The 13,470-nt window shown below is 32.4% G+C and overlaps 1 protein-coding gene across 1 annotated transcript in view; it reads left to right on the top strand.

Moving 5' to 3' along the window:
- LOC131853749 (membralin) overlaps window positions 1-13,470 on the top strand; it is a 107,746-nt gene that overhangs the window by 17,477 nt on the left and 76,799 nt on the right. Inside the window, exon 8 of the mRNA XM_059204774.1 lies at window positions 10,804-10,887. Within this exon, the coding sequence (XP_059060757.1) occupies window positions 10,804-10,887 (84 nt within the window). The remainder of the gene's footprint in view (window positions 1-10,803; window positions 10,888-13,470) is intronic.

A 13,470-nucleotide genomic window follows, 5' to 3' on the forward strand; every position in this document is an offset into this window, starting at 1 on the left:
CCAAAAATAATAATGTCATGAAAGAAATATGGTTTAGCACACCGCCTTACTTTCGGCGATACAAATGTTAGCACCGTGTGAAGAATCGAACCCGCGACCATCGGAAGTAAAGCAGTGTGCTAAACCACAGGACCACCTAGGCCGTATTAGGTTTACTCATAATTTCTTTAATTGTTTGCTGTGAGCGTCTTTATAGTTGTGTTGAAGTGTGTGGTTGTAATAAGACTATTCCATTATGTTCTAAGCTAAACTGTCGAGACCAAAAGCCTAGTTATAGTAAGTAAACCTAGATTTCCAAGGGTATCGAGTAGAATGAGTTGATTGAAAATTAAAATTTCGATACTAAATAATAACTAAATAGTTTGACATATTGTTCGACAAAGGAAAACTGACTTATATTGCGCCAAAATTAGTACGGTATACATATACATAGGAATATGGGACTGTATCGTAGTAAATCCATTCAATTGCAAAAAGATGGGAAAAATAGAATTAAACTAAAATTATCTGTTACAATTCTTATTATACGTATTTGAAAGGAACCCTATGAATAAAATAAGATTTATATCTAAAGGGGCTCTTGAGTTTGCAGAATAAACTATTCAACTCACAATATCGGATAAGGGTAAATCTGTTCAATGGATCCAGTTGGTCTCTATGACGACTCATCCTTACCTACTTTGCGATGGCTCAAAAATGTACCTACCTACATACAAACAGCTTCAAACAGCTAAAGGATCGGAAAATTCTACGTAATCCTACGTTGTGATTGTTGATAGGTCCGACTACAGTTGTATTTCTCCTTATTGTACTAATAATTCATACGGAAATATATAAATGCTTTATGTAATGTAATCCCAGGACATTGATATAGATTTGTGGATGCACCTGATTACACACATAGATAAGACACAGATTTACTAATTCTAAATCAAATTGAGTGAAAGAATTATCACTACTATATCTATCAAAGATGCATTGAATGTAACTAGTTATATGACATAGTTCCTAGATAATCTCTGAAATTTGGTGACGGCCCTAGTTAGTTTCAAAATCATTTTCAGTACGTATTGATTAGGAAGCATATTATACTTTTAAGTCTGTCTATGAACTAGTTTCTGAGAAATTGCCTGTTGTATGAAAATTTCATTATGAGATGTGTATATGTGATGTAATATAATATCGTTTGAATATTTTCCATACTTACATATGTGCTTGATAATTTCATTCAGATCACCACCGTGCGTTTTTCTAGAAACTTTTTGCCACGCACAACCTCATTGTGGAATCATCTTCTAGTAAGGGTATTTTGGATTATACGATATTGAAACCTTCACCTTCTTCTTATTTCTTCTTACACGGCAACGCATTTGCATTCTCCTAGGTGTTGCGGGTACTTATGAGTGGCGGTAATCACTTAAATTACCAGCTTGTATCAATCAAATTGACTTGACTCATTCAAATGTTCTAATGAACGTTAACCATTCATCTACTTTACCAGAATACATCGTAAGAGAAAATATCTACAGTTGGTAATTGCCGTCGGGCGCTTTTAGTTTTGATGTGACATTTCTATTATTACACTGTCACTATGTAGCATTTTTATGATATGATGTAAAATAAGCTTTGCTTGGAAACAGTTAGCAACGTTTATTAGAACAATGATAATTTTGTTATACATGATACGTCAGTAATGTAAATAGTACAAAAAAGGTTAATTAATAAAACTTGCTTGCTATCCATATCTTTCAAAATGTGGGTTTCTTCACAGTGCCTTTATTAGCATCTTTTGTGTTCAAAGGTTATCTGTTTAATAAGGCAAAATTAGTTATCGGCTATCATAAAACGGAAAACAAATTGCAGAAAATAAAAATGAATGAAATTATTAGTTTTATTCAATATAAATACAGATATAGTCTTATTGAATGTAATACATAGTAGAAAAATATATTAAATGAAAATTTAAAATCTCTTTATGGTCGACATGTGCATAACCTAGCACATCTTTCAGATATCGCTTCACAAAGACTACCTTTGTAAGACAGATCTGTGATACATTACTCACACGTCGCATTGAAAACCATTGAATTCTATACCACAATGGACGTATAATCCGCAAACAACCGTTGTATTCTACAAACACGTAAAGGAACTAGGACTCTTGTGTTCACCAACAAGAAAGTTGAAATAATCTTACCTAGTATCTTATTGAGGGATGCCATCCGTATGTACTGAAGAGGTCCTCCACAAGTGACCAATACAATTGGTCAGTACTGTATGTACTCCGTAAATGACTGCTTGACGAGCTGTCCGTTTTTTCCGTCGCATATACCACACATATCACAAATATTTTTTTATGTCTACACGTAATATAATGATCATCATCATAATTTCACACACGTACACGGTAATTTCACTGCCATATTCACCCTTCGTATTGCAACAGAACTTGTAAAACAGATATAGGTGAGGCAAAGGTTCTCACACAGACGACTGGACGACAGTCATCCTCGGTCGCTCCAAGTGTTTAATAAAGTATACAGTCTACAGTAACCAAGGTTGATGTAAATTTATAGTTATCGAGTATACTTGTCAGACACGCTTGTTAAATTATGAATATTGGACTTGTTCTTGCATATGTTAGTTAAGTAAAAACCTTTTTATTTTAACTTTTTATCATATTTGAACTTTCTTACAATATGAAAAAAAAAGTTTAACAAAAATATTGTGATAATGACAACCCTAGTCTATGAAACAATGTATGTTTGGAACCATTACTGAACTGTAAGTAGCTCAAAGGATTTTTGTGTAAATTCTAGACAGCAAATATACCTCTACAAATTGTGGATTTTGTCTTTGTTCTGTACATATGTGTATCTAGGTACCATCTGTTTATATACCTTTATATTTTATTTTTGAAATATACTATTTTATATATGAGTGAAATCTATGTATTAAATATGTCTGAAGTTTTCATTAATATAGTTTTGAAAATATGTGGTAACCAATGATGATCATCTCTTTCAGTGTAAAACCGTAAGGGTAACCGTTTATTATCAGATAGGTCGTATGTTTGGTTACCTACGTAGTATAAAAAAACTAAGTATAGTTTAAGGTGGCAATCTATGCATAATAGTCGAGAACGATTATAGATGCAAAGCAGATATCCGAAAGCAGATGCAGCCGATAACATAAATTATCGGCTGCATCTGCTTTCCGAATCGGATAGTGGAATTACAAAAAATACCATTTAAAAAAAGTGCTTTAAATTGAGTTTATTCGAATAAAAGTTTTATCTACTCAATTGTGCAGAACAAAGGACTGATAGAATTGTTGTATGGTCAGCATTTATACAACATTTTATAATAATTACGGGCGTTGTCCATCGTTTTGTTTGCACAAAAGGACCGCACTATGCGGTATGCAACCGCCGAATCCCGGAGGTTCATTCGCTCTGTTAATTTAATTGAATGTGCTAATTATATTTTTGACTGGCTAAACAAATAGTATTTATGGCGGTACAGAGTGGTCAACCGACTTCAAAAAAGGAGGAGATTCACAATTAAATTCTTTTCGTTTCTTACATCACCAGATTCAGATAATCTTTTTCTATTTGAAAGTTGGTTCTTCTTGTATGGTCCTATATAAATTTTATCAAGATCTGATCAGTAGTTTTTGAGTTATGCTTAATAATCGATTGAAATAGTTTTTTTCGTGGCCCGAATACAGTATTATGGAGTCATATATCATAGAAACCCATAGTGGGTTTCTATAATATATGACTCCATAATACTCACTGCTGGGCAGTGGAGTCTTTATAACGTTATTCTGTTATAACTTTATTTGAATCTCAATATTTCCTTTTAATCAGAACATTTATTTATTTAATTTTGTTTATTTATAATAGTTTCGACTGATTTCATATTTTTTATTATTGATATAGGTATATATATATATATATATACGAGCATACATTACCGAGTACATCGCTGACGCCCTATTACATGCCATATAATAGATTAAATTGTAATGAAAAATAATTTTATATAGAAAGCTTTGTTTCTTTATTCTTAATTTTTTAAAGATTAGGAATTTTAACGGAACAAGATGACGTTTTAAGAATGTATTTTATTTTAATCTTTTTGCATCAAAAAATTGTAACCATCGTTGGCAAGATTCAATTTCTTACAAAATGCCATCGAAAGTTACCTCTTCGACTCACTTACCTTAATTAATACTAAGAGGTTTCATTGAATACCAGCGAAAAAAGGCTTGAACATTTGCATAATTAAATATCGGAATTAACTTACCGCTCCCGAAAAGGATAATTAAGTGTTCAACAAAGGAGTTTCACGGTATTATTTTTATAATTTTTTTACCAATCTTCGGGTATTTAGATGTTTGTAATTCTCAAAGCTTAAACATTTTCTTTTAGCCTTCTTTTGCTAATGGATGGCAAGGAAAACAACCTTATTTAAAGATTATGCCGAGGCAACAAATAATAAATTATCTTCTTTTAATGAGTGGCAATTTTTTTACATAAAACTAAATAAAATAGAAAGGAGATTATTAGAATGGAGTATTTTTATCATAAATAAGTATTGGCCGACCCCTGGCGAAATAAAGTGTCACCTTGTCTGAAGCTAAAAATAAATGTATGTATGTTTAGTAAACAACTAATATGCATACTAAAATGAAATGTTTTTGTGTTTATTATATAGACGCGATCTCAGATATGAATGTATATAAAATTTTATATTAAGAAATTGAACTTGAAACTGTCTGTTAAACCGCGTCCCAATCACGGTTATCAATTTTAGTTTCTTTGATGTGAATGCAATTTACCGTCCTTTCTTTTCCGCATTTTTTTATATTACAAGAAATGACTAAACTATATGTATACAGGTATATAATAAACCTGTAATATGTAAATGTCGCTTAGTATTGATATTTCAAGCGTTCTAGTTACTTCGGTTAGATTGCACGGCTTCTCTGTGCTTCGGCGAGCAAATTGCTCCGCGAGCTCACAACAAGCCCTTATAAAGCTACAACTGCCGGTTTTAATATTCTATATTCTACATATATGTAGGTATGCAGTGGAGGTAACAGTACGTTACATATTGAGAAAATGGCATGTTCTAGAAATTCTGTCAAAGCCTTTGTATGCATCGCAGCTGAAATCATAATTTAGTAGAGATATAACCAGTTGGTCTTTTATATAATGCCATTTTGGTTACATATTTAGGTGCATATTTTATTATCTGAAGTGTAAGATTGCTATTCTTATATCAGATATACCTTCACCATCTATCTTCTTGAGTATTTATTTTATTTATTTATATAACTTTAATGTACACATTACAAAAGTAACAGTACATTTGGCGGACTTAACCCCATGCGATATTTTCTACCAGTCAACCATAGGCAGTAGAGAGAAAAATTGTTGACGGTGCAAAAATAATCATAACAAAAAAAAAATCAAGGCATAAAAAATGATATAATAATATTTATACTATTACATTTACAATAATACATAAATATAAACATATATAAACAAAGAATTAGTATTAGTTTTCTTGTATTAATTAAAGAAATCCTATACTAATACACACTCATGCAAATGCATTCATCTTGATCTTATGTACAGATTGTATGGGTACAATATTTTTGATAAACAAAGATTTTTAATAACAATTAATTGGAAATTCGTATGAATACTTGGTATAGTGCTTAGAGTAATACAGCTGTACTTACGCATTATTCTCGAAACAAATGTTAGTGTTATGCAAATTGGAGAAACACTTCGATTCTTGGATGTATCTTCTAAAATACAAAGTTAGCAATTTATTAATAAACTCTTTTTTAAAATATAACAATGAATATGTCGTGTTCAGTAGATACTTATATAATATGATGTCCATTGTTCCTTTTGAAATATAAATTATATTTTGTTAATTTGCAATTGGGTTATTATCAATAATAATGTTAATAAGTAGCATCTCGTTAATATCAAACACGTGTATCAGATCAGATCAGTCTTTTTTTCAAATAAAAAATAATATTATTTCTTTGAAGTGATTTTGAATATTTTGATTTTCTTGCGAATAATATTGAAATTCGCGTAGGTTTCGAAAATCCTTTAAGTATCTAATTTGCAAATTTTTCGTTGTATAAGGCGATTTACGGAGTAATTTGTCCAATTATTTCGCTCTTAAAATTGAGAGTAATTTTCCATACCGATGGGGTATTAGGGATATCAAACGAGAAGGAAAATAAGCAGATATAAATGATGTGATGACGCCAATAAAATCTATCGTTCTGTCGCCCCAATTGTTGTTTGACTCCCAATTCGACGAAAAGTTATGAGGTTTTTTTCTGTATCTTCACTATAAAGAAGTAAATATATTTATAAACATTATTCATATTGTATGCACACAGCCTTAATAAGTAGTGAAAATTTACTTTTTATTTTTTCAGAAGAATATATTGTATGTGTTATCGTGATGTTAGAATATGAGGGGTCATTTTTATTTGGAACTCAATATTCTATAATAAGAGCTTTTCGGTTTTTTTGTATCTCCACGACGTTAAAGTTGAAGTTGAAAAATTATAATATTTTCTTTTATTTTCGAATTAGGACACCATAATTTTTTGCATTTGGACTCTTAATACAATGTAGAAATATATATTTACAGATAAATCTTTTATAAACAGCTGAAATAGAGAATTAATAAAAATAATAATCCACCTATATTTTATTTGGTTCACTAATTGAACCCCTAAATGACAAAATAGTGTATGAAAATTTTCATAGAAGTTTCACAATTGAAAGTTATGTGGGAACTATATAATTAAATAAAATTTATTACATTTATTTCTGTTTTATAACATATATTGTTTGTAGAAGAAAATAAATGTAGTGTAGAATTTAAGTTCAGTTACATTGTCAGTGGATGTAGTTAAGTCTACGGGGAGTGAGTTTATGGTAGCATGTAGATTTCGTTGTATCCAGTCTCTATAAAAGCGCTTTACGTCATGTTATATTGCATGTAGTATGTAGTATAACTGTTGATTTGTAATGTGTAAGGACTATGATGTAATTTTTGACATTTTGCTTTTCAGAGATTGCAATGGATATAGGTAGCCAATACTCTATACATTGTATTTTGTATTATCATGCGTTTTAGTACCTCTGACTCCTGACTATGCTTAGACAACATATAATAGGTTAGTCAGGGAGAACTTCCAATATCCGTCATATCCATCCAGAGATTTTTTATTGTAGTTTTCTAACATCGACAGTTCACAATTTTATTTATATATGTATTTCATTATCCCATCTAGGACAACATTTGTGAAGGTATATTTTTTAGGTATTTAAAATATTGATAAAATATTTGTAGAATAGTATGATTTTGTATTATCTATAAGATAGTAAAATTTTATTATGCGAGTACGTCTGAATCATTAAAATATAGTAGAATTAAAATGAAGAACTCAATTGGTTAGTGAAACAAAACACTTGGAGCTCGTTTTTCCTATTACATCTCCTGTTTCCACCTAATTAAGGTAAGCAGCTGTAGGCGCCTATTCGCTCTCCGCCTGAAAACAAGGAGTGGATACTTGTTTCAAGTACGGTTTAATATTGTACGCCCACCGTTATATATAACGTGAAGTATCAAGCTATCAAGAGCGATTTATTCAGCATTCGAGTAATACCTTCACTGTTTCCATGAAAACGAACCATTACAAGTATCAGTGATTTTATTATATTTTTCATTTCATTTTTATACATGTAAACAAAAATAGACATGTGGAAATAGTTGCTGGGGAATCTGTATTGTATAATTTTTAATATCGGCGTACGCTTTTGCTACCAATACTTCACGGTAATATGATTCCAGGAAGCAGTAAATCGTAGAAAGTGCGAAGCGGGAATGGGGAAGTGGCGGCGAGATTAATTTCACATGATGAACGATGAACGATGACGATACAATTTACAATTTTTCACTTAAAATACAAAACTTTGTCAATGACAATATGTCCTTGTGTTTAAATAAATATATATCTATAAAATATTGTTCATTTCGTATATTAAAGTAATGTATTCATATTTGGAACATAGCATATATTTGTTTTGAATATTTAATTCGAATCTGATGCTTAAATCGACGTATTCAGTTACATAACATCAAAAGATACGTTGCGAAAACTAAGGTCGCCTATATTCGATACAGTATGTATACATGCCGAGATTATCCTACGTTAAGCAAACAACCGTCCACAAAGCTCCGACGTACAGAGAACACACGTGAACTATGCTAACGAAAAGACGATAAAACCTTTATCTTATTACGCATATACTCGTATTCTCGCCGAAACTGAAGCGGGTTAGTATATCCTGTTTCTTTTTATTTGTCTCTTTTTTCGGGCTTAAACTTACCCGTTTAGTTTGTTGTATAAAAGACATTTGTTACGGGTTATATTTATTCCGCATCTTTACAAGTTATAGCAATATCAATAATCTTTGTTCAAATAAATTTAACGTAAGGACGTCTGCATAGTTATTTTAAATTTTGCATTTAGTACGCAGATTCAGCCGAGAAGAATGAGTAAGAAACTTGCCTGTGTCTCCGTTGGTCTTTTAAACATATTCTTTAACGCAAAATATCCAACTATTAATTGAAATGACAAACAAGCTGACGACCTACCTGATGGTAAGTAGTAAGTAACCATAGCGTAAATACATGATGTCTTTGATACCACTCATGAATTGCCATTTCGAATGACCTATTGTCCTGAAATGGATGATAGTATTCTTCAATCTTCATTTTTTTGTGAATACAAACTACCAAATAGTATGAATTCACAACAGTAAAATACACTACGCTGTGTGTCCCTATGTATGCTTTTAAATCTTTAAAACTACGCAACTGATTTTGAATCGTGTTTTTAATAGATAGAGTGATTCAAGAGGAATGTTTATATATATAATACATGTACACACGTGCGAAGCCGGGGCGAGTAGCTAGTTAAATATATAGACATTTGTTTAAACAAACTAGGTCTTATATCGGTCATAGCAGAGCAGTCCTTTTAAATATTATAAAATAACCAGCACGAATAATCTCCAAACAAATAACAAATAGTAATAATAATAATTAAGCATGTATCTAGAAAAAAGATATGGATTGCTGGTATAACTTGAACAGGCTTATAAGGGGTTACCAAATTCAAAATCTGTAGTCACCAGTAAACTCCAACAAATAGCGATCAATTTCGAAACCAGAACTTCGCGTATACGTAACAATAGACAGAGTATATATTTTTAAAGGTTTTCGCTGTCTGCTTGTAAAGAATGATCCGCCGTCTCGGGCGACACCATTACTTCTCGTGGCACATGAAAAATTCATACCGCAGCCGTTTGATCGCGTTAACGTGGTGTGTCGCCGCGCGCGCATCCTCCGGGGGACGGTATAACAGCGGCTTATAGCGCACCAAGCTGCACTGTTTACTCCATACTCATCATAACAGTTATCTTGAATCTATTCTAAGGGCATATACTCACTTCTATTACATATAGGTATCTAGTCTTTTATTGAATTTTATTTATTGCTAGCTATATGTTTTACAAGTATTTATATCTATATTGCATTGTATCGGTCATATTGAATAAATATTATGTATGAAAAAATAATAATAACTGAACAATCCACAAGAGTCATCTAATTTGGGACTAGATCTTCAACACAAACAACACTAGTTCAACTTCTGCTTAGGAGAGCTTGAATAATGGGTAATAGCAAATCTGCTACCCATTATTCAATATGTCATATAATAGGTAATAGCAAACTAATTAAATTCAATTTTTGTTTGTAAATATGTACATATATACATAATAGATATCGAAACACTTAGACAGATACAAACAATAATTCTCATGAATACAAATGTCTACACCCTGCGAGAAGTCGAACATGCGATCATTGGATGCAAAGCACTGTGCTAAACCGCTACATGACCAAAGATTTAGAATATCCAGCTATCCAATATTTTTTTTTGTATTTGTTATTGAAATCGGTGCGCTTTTAATACTGGCCGGCGTGGTGTAGACGTGTGAGTTTATTGCATGTCTGTACCATGCCGGCCCAGTGTTTCTACTCGACTTTTCTCCAGTTTGTTTATACAATATACAGTGGATATGGTAATAGCTAGAGCTTGGAAACATGCACAACGTAAAGACTAACTGCAATGTTATAGTAGAACTTAAAAATAATTAGGTCTCCTGCGTCAATCCCATAAATAAAATTTGATCAAGAATTTGTAGAAATATCTGCCTGTGTACTTACTTCGGTATGCTAACACATGAGTAGTACCATGGGCATTACATCATAACGTGATGAACGTGGTTCTGATCTATGTATATGGGCAAGGATTTGCATTTATCATCAGGTGGGTCGCCAACTTCTTTGCCATTGTAATTACCTTCAAAAATTAATTAAGTGGAGTAACTACTCAGAAATATTTGTTAATATACTTTCTTACCCACATACATAGTCGTAATAGTTCATTTTCTCAGTAGTAATGTATATATTGACTTTAATAAGTATAAAGCTCTGTGGCCACATAATTATCGCACTAATTATTTCATCAACTGAGTTTATACTAAAGGAATCATAACATGATTTGTATACAGTAGCTGTTGTAACCAAGAGCGACATTGCCCAGGGCAATATTTCCATGAACTACTGGTAGTTCAATTATACGCTAAGAATTTAGCACTAATTGGCTTTATTGTTTCAGTCGATTTGCTGCAAATGTTGGAATTCAACGTAACAGTTTCATTTCCCGCTGCGCCGCTGCTTACAGTTATATTGGCACTTGTCGGTAAGTGTTTTGTTAATATACTACTAATGAGAAATCCAATTTACCCATAATATTATGGTTAGTGATTTCGTAATAGTAGGGGCGTAGTGGATTAGTGGTTTATCGACGATGTGCATTTTCATATCTAAAACACAGAAAAATTAACCTATGGAGTAAGTAATGGACGCCGCGGGGGTAGGTTCGCCCACTGAAATATATTTTAATATACCCATCAAAATGCATGCATCCGATTTATCATTTTTACCATGATTTTGATAATTGACAATGTCTCTAAGATAACAATTGTGGCGTAATATTTTATATATATGTATGTTTCGTATTTCATTACAGTAGGTACCAAAAACATTGACTGTAATAATGAGAAACGATTTAAATTTAGAGTTGGAGTTTTATAAATTTACTTGTGTGTATGGCATTTGTTTTAATAGTGTTATTATTGTGTTAGTTTACATTATATATTTCAAAGAAGATTGATGTGCGAAGTAAGATTAGAGTTATAACGTTATTATAACGTATGTAAGTTAGATTTTGTTACAAGACAAAGTAACTCTTTGCTGTTATATAAAAAACAGGTGGGGACTGCGTAGAAGAATCTTTGACTAAATGCAAATAGTTAATTAGAAAGTGTCTTACTACACTAACAGATGGTATACTTTTTTTTAAGGATTAAAGTGGATATCTTATGTATACCATACAGTCTGCTTCAGTGATTTAGACCAAATAAGACTTATTATAATAAGTGTGTGAGTAAGTGAATGAATGTTAGGTTTATAAACCATATTATTTGTAATAAAAATGAGGCTAATCATTTCTTATGTTATAATTACTACTATAGTTGTAATTAGGTTATCTGATATTTAATAAAAGTCCTTAAATATTGCGTAAGAAAATATTCCTAATTCCAATTAGAAGTAGTTATAATTATGTCTGTCAACAAATTATAATGAATTCAGGTTTCCTCGGTACCGTCAATATCTCGCCGCCATATCCTGTCTCGTAAGTGCGTTACACCCGTCCCGTTGGGCTATTTTTCGTTTGGCGTCTTCATGGTAACGTTAGTAGGTCGGTCGATTCAACAAGTCGGGTGCGGCGCCTGTTGCGCGGGGCGGGGCGCCTGTTGCGCCTCACAGACGCCACCGCCGCCCACTCCAGTAACGCCCGTGCTGCCCATGTTACTTCTGACCTGGTTATATTTCCACTCGTGTTAGTTCTATTACAGATTTCGCACAGCGATTCCATATGTACGTAAACATAGTAATTGATATGTAATCACATTTTGTTGTAACTGGCCATCGCCAACTTCGCCTGGCTTCCGTAACATACGGTTACGTAGTACATAGGAGCCTTGTGTAAAAATATACCATATCTATTATTTCAGTCGCCTAGCAGCTCGTGGTGTGAACTGTATCGAGTTTGTAGGGTGAGGTATGCCAACTGTATAGATATGCCACCTTAGTTTTCCGGAATGGCAACGCATGAGGTACTCCACAGAGCTCTCAAGGGTGTTACATGATGACTTAATGTCCAAGGTATAGGTATATAGATGACGATTACCACTTACCATCACATAGAGCAGCATATTGATTGCCATTATTAAAATATACCGTAGGTAAACGAGAGCCTTTCAGAATGATTGTTTGGAAATAAATTCTGTATTTTAATACGTACACACAAGAGACCTTTGCGACTCACAAGATGTTAGTTTTCTATCACTAACGATATGTATTTCATATCCTTTAACATATACTACCGTCTGAGATAAATATGCACATGGCAGTCTGCTAGTGCTGCCATATATTTTTATGTACATTGCGGGATTTACTTTTCACATCCCTCTTTTCATTTATGAGTTGCAACTAATATTAAATATAGTAATATAGCAGTCTATATTTAGTAATATATACCTTATGACAATTATCCCTGAAATACGAGTAGTTGGAGACGTAGTCAATTGTCGACACTATGATGAATACAACAATTGACATGGCCACTTTTTCGATATATTTGACTCTAATGGGGTAGGAGGCAATCCTATCACTTCCTCTCAGAAAAAAAGCAGTTGATAATAAAGCTATTTTTACGGAGGCAAACTTTGTAAAAGAATATTAATTTTTTCTCACCCATTTCAGCCGCTAAGCAGTTTGCTTTTTGACTGTATTTCATTTAAAGATAATTGGGTAAGAAATGATTGGGTATGTAGTTATGATATCTCACTATTCCAAAATGGAAAAGCAAGACTTGTGCCATAGAAGTAACTGATGTGAATGAAGTAATAATATCTGTGATACTGTTGCCACTTATCATCATGTGGGCAGTATGCTTATTTGGCATTAAACTAAACCTAATAATTATGAAAACAATAACAACGTAACGTAACGAAAATATTTATCATCTTCTCTGCGTGTAGTGCGGATCCTTAATGTGTACTTCCGCTCCTCTACGGAAGATGTGAACCATAATAAGTTTCCTGCTTATAATATTTTCTTTATTACGTTCGTCGTAAGAGTTCCGTACAGTATATTACTATAGGATTTTATTATATTTTATTTTATAGAAACATATAAAGGGCAATATTAATTGTAA

This window comes from Achroia grisella, unplaced genomic scaffold, assembly GCF_030625045.1.
Source record: "Achroia grisella isolate CSIRO2021 unplaced genomic scaffold, CSIRO_AGI_Agris_v1 utg906, whole genome shotgun sequence".
In the NCBI taxonomy this organism is placed as follows: domain Eukaryota; kingdom Metazoa; phylum Arthropoda; class Insecta; order Lepidoptera; family Pyralidae; genus Achroia; species Achroia grisella.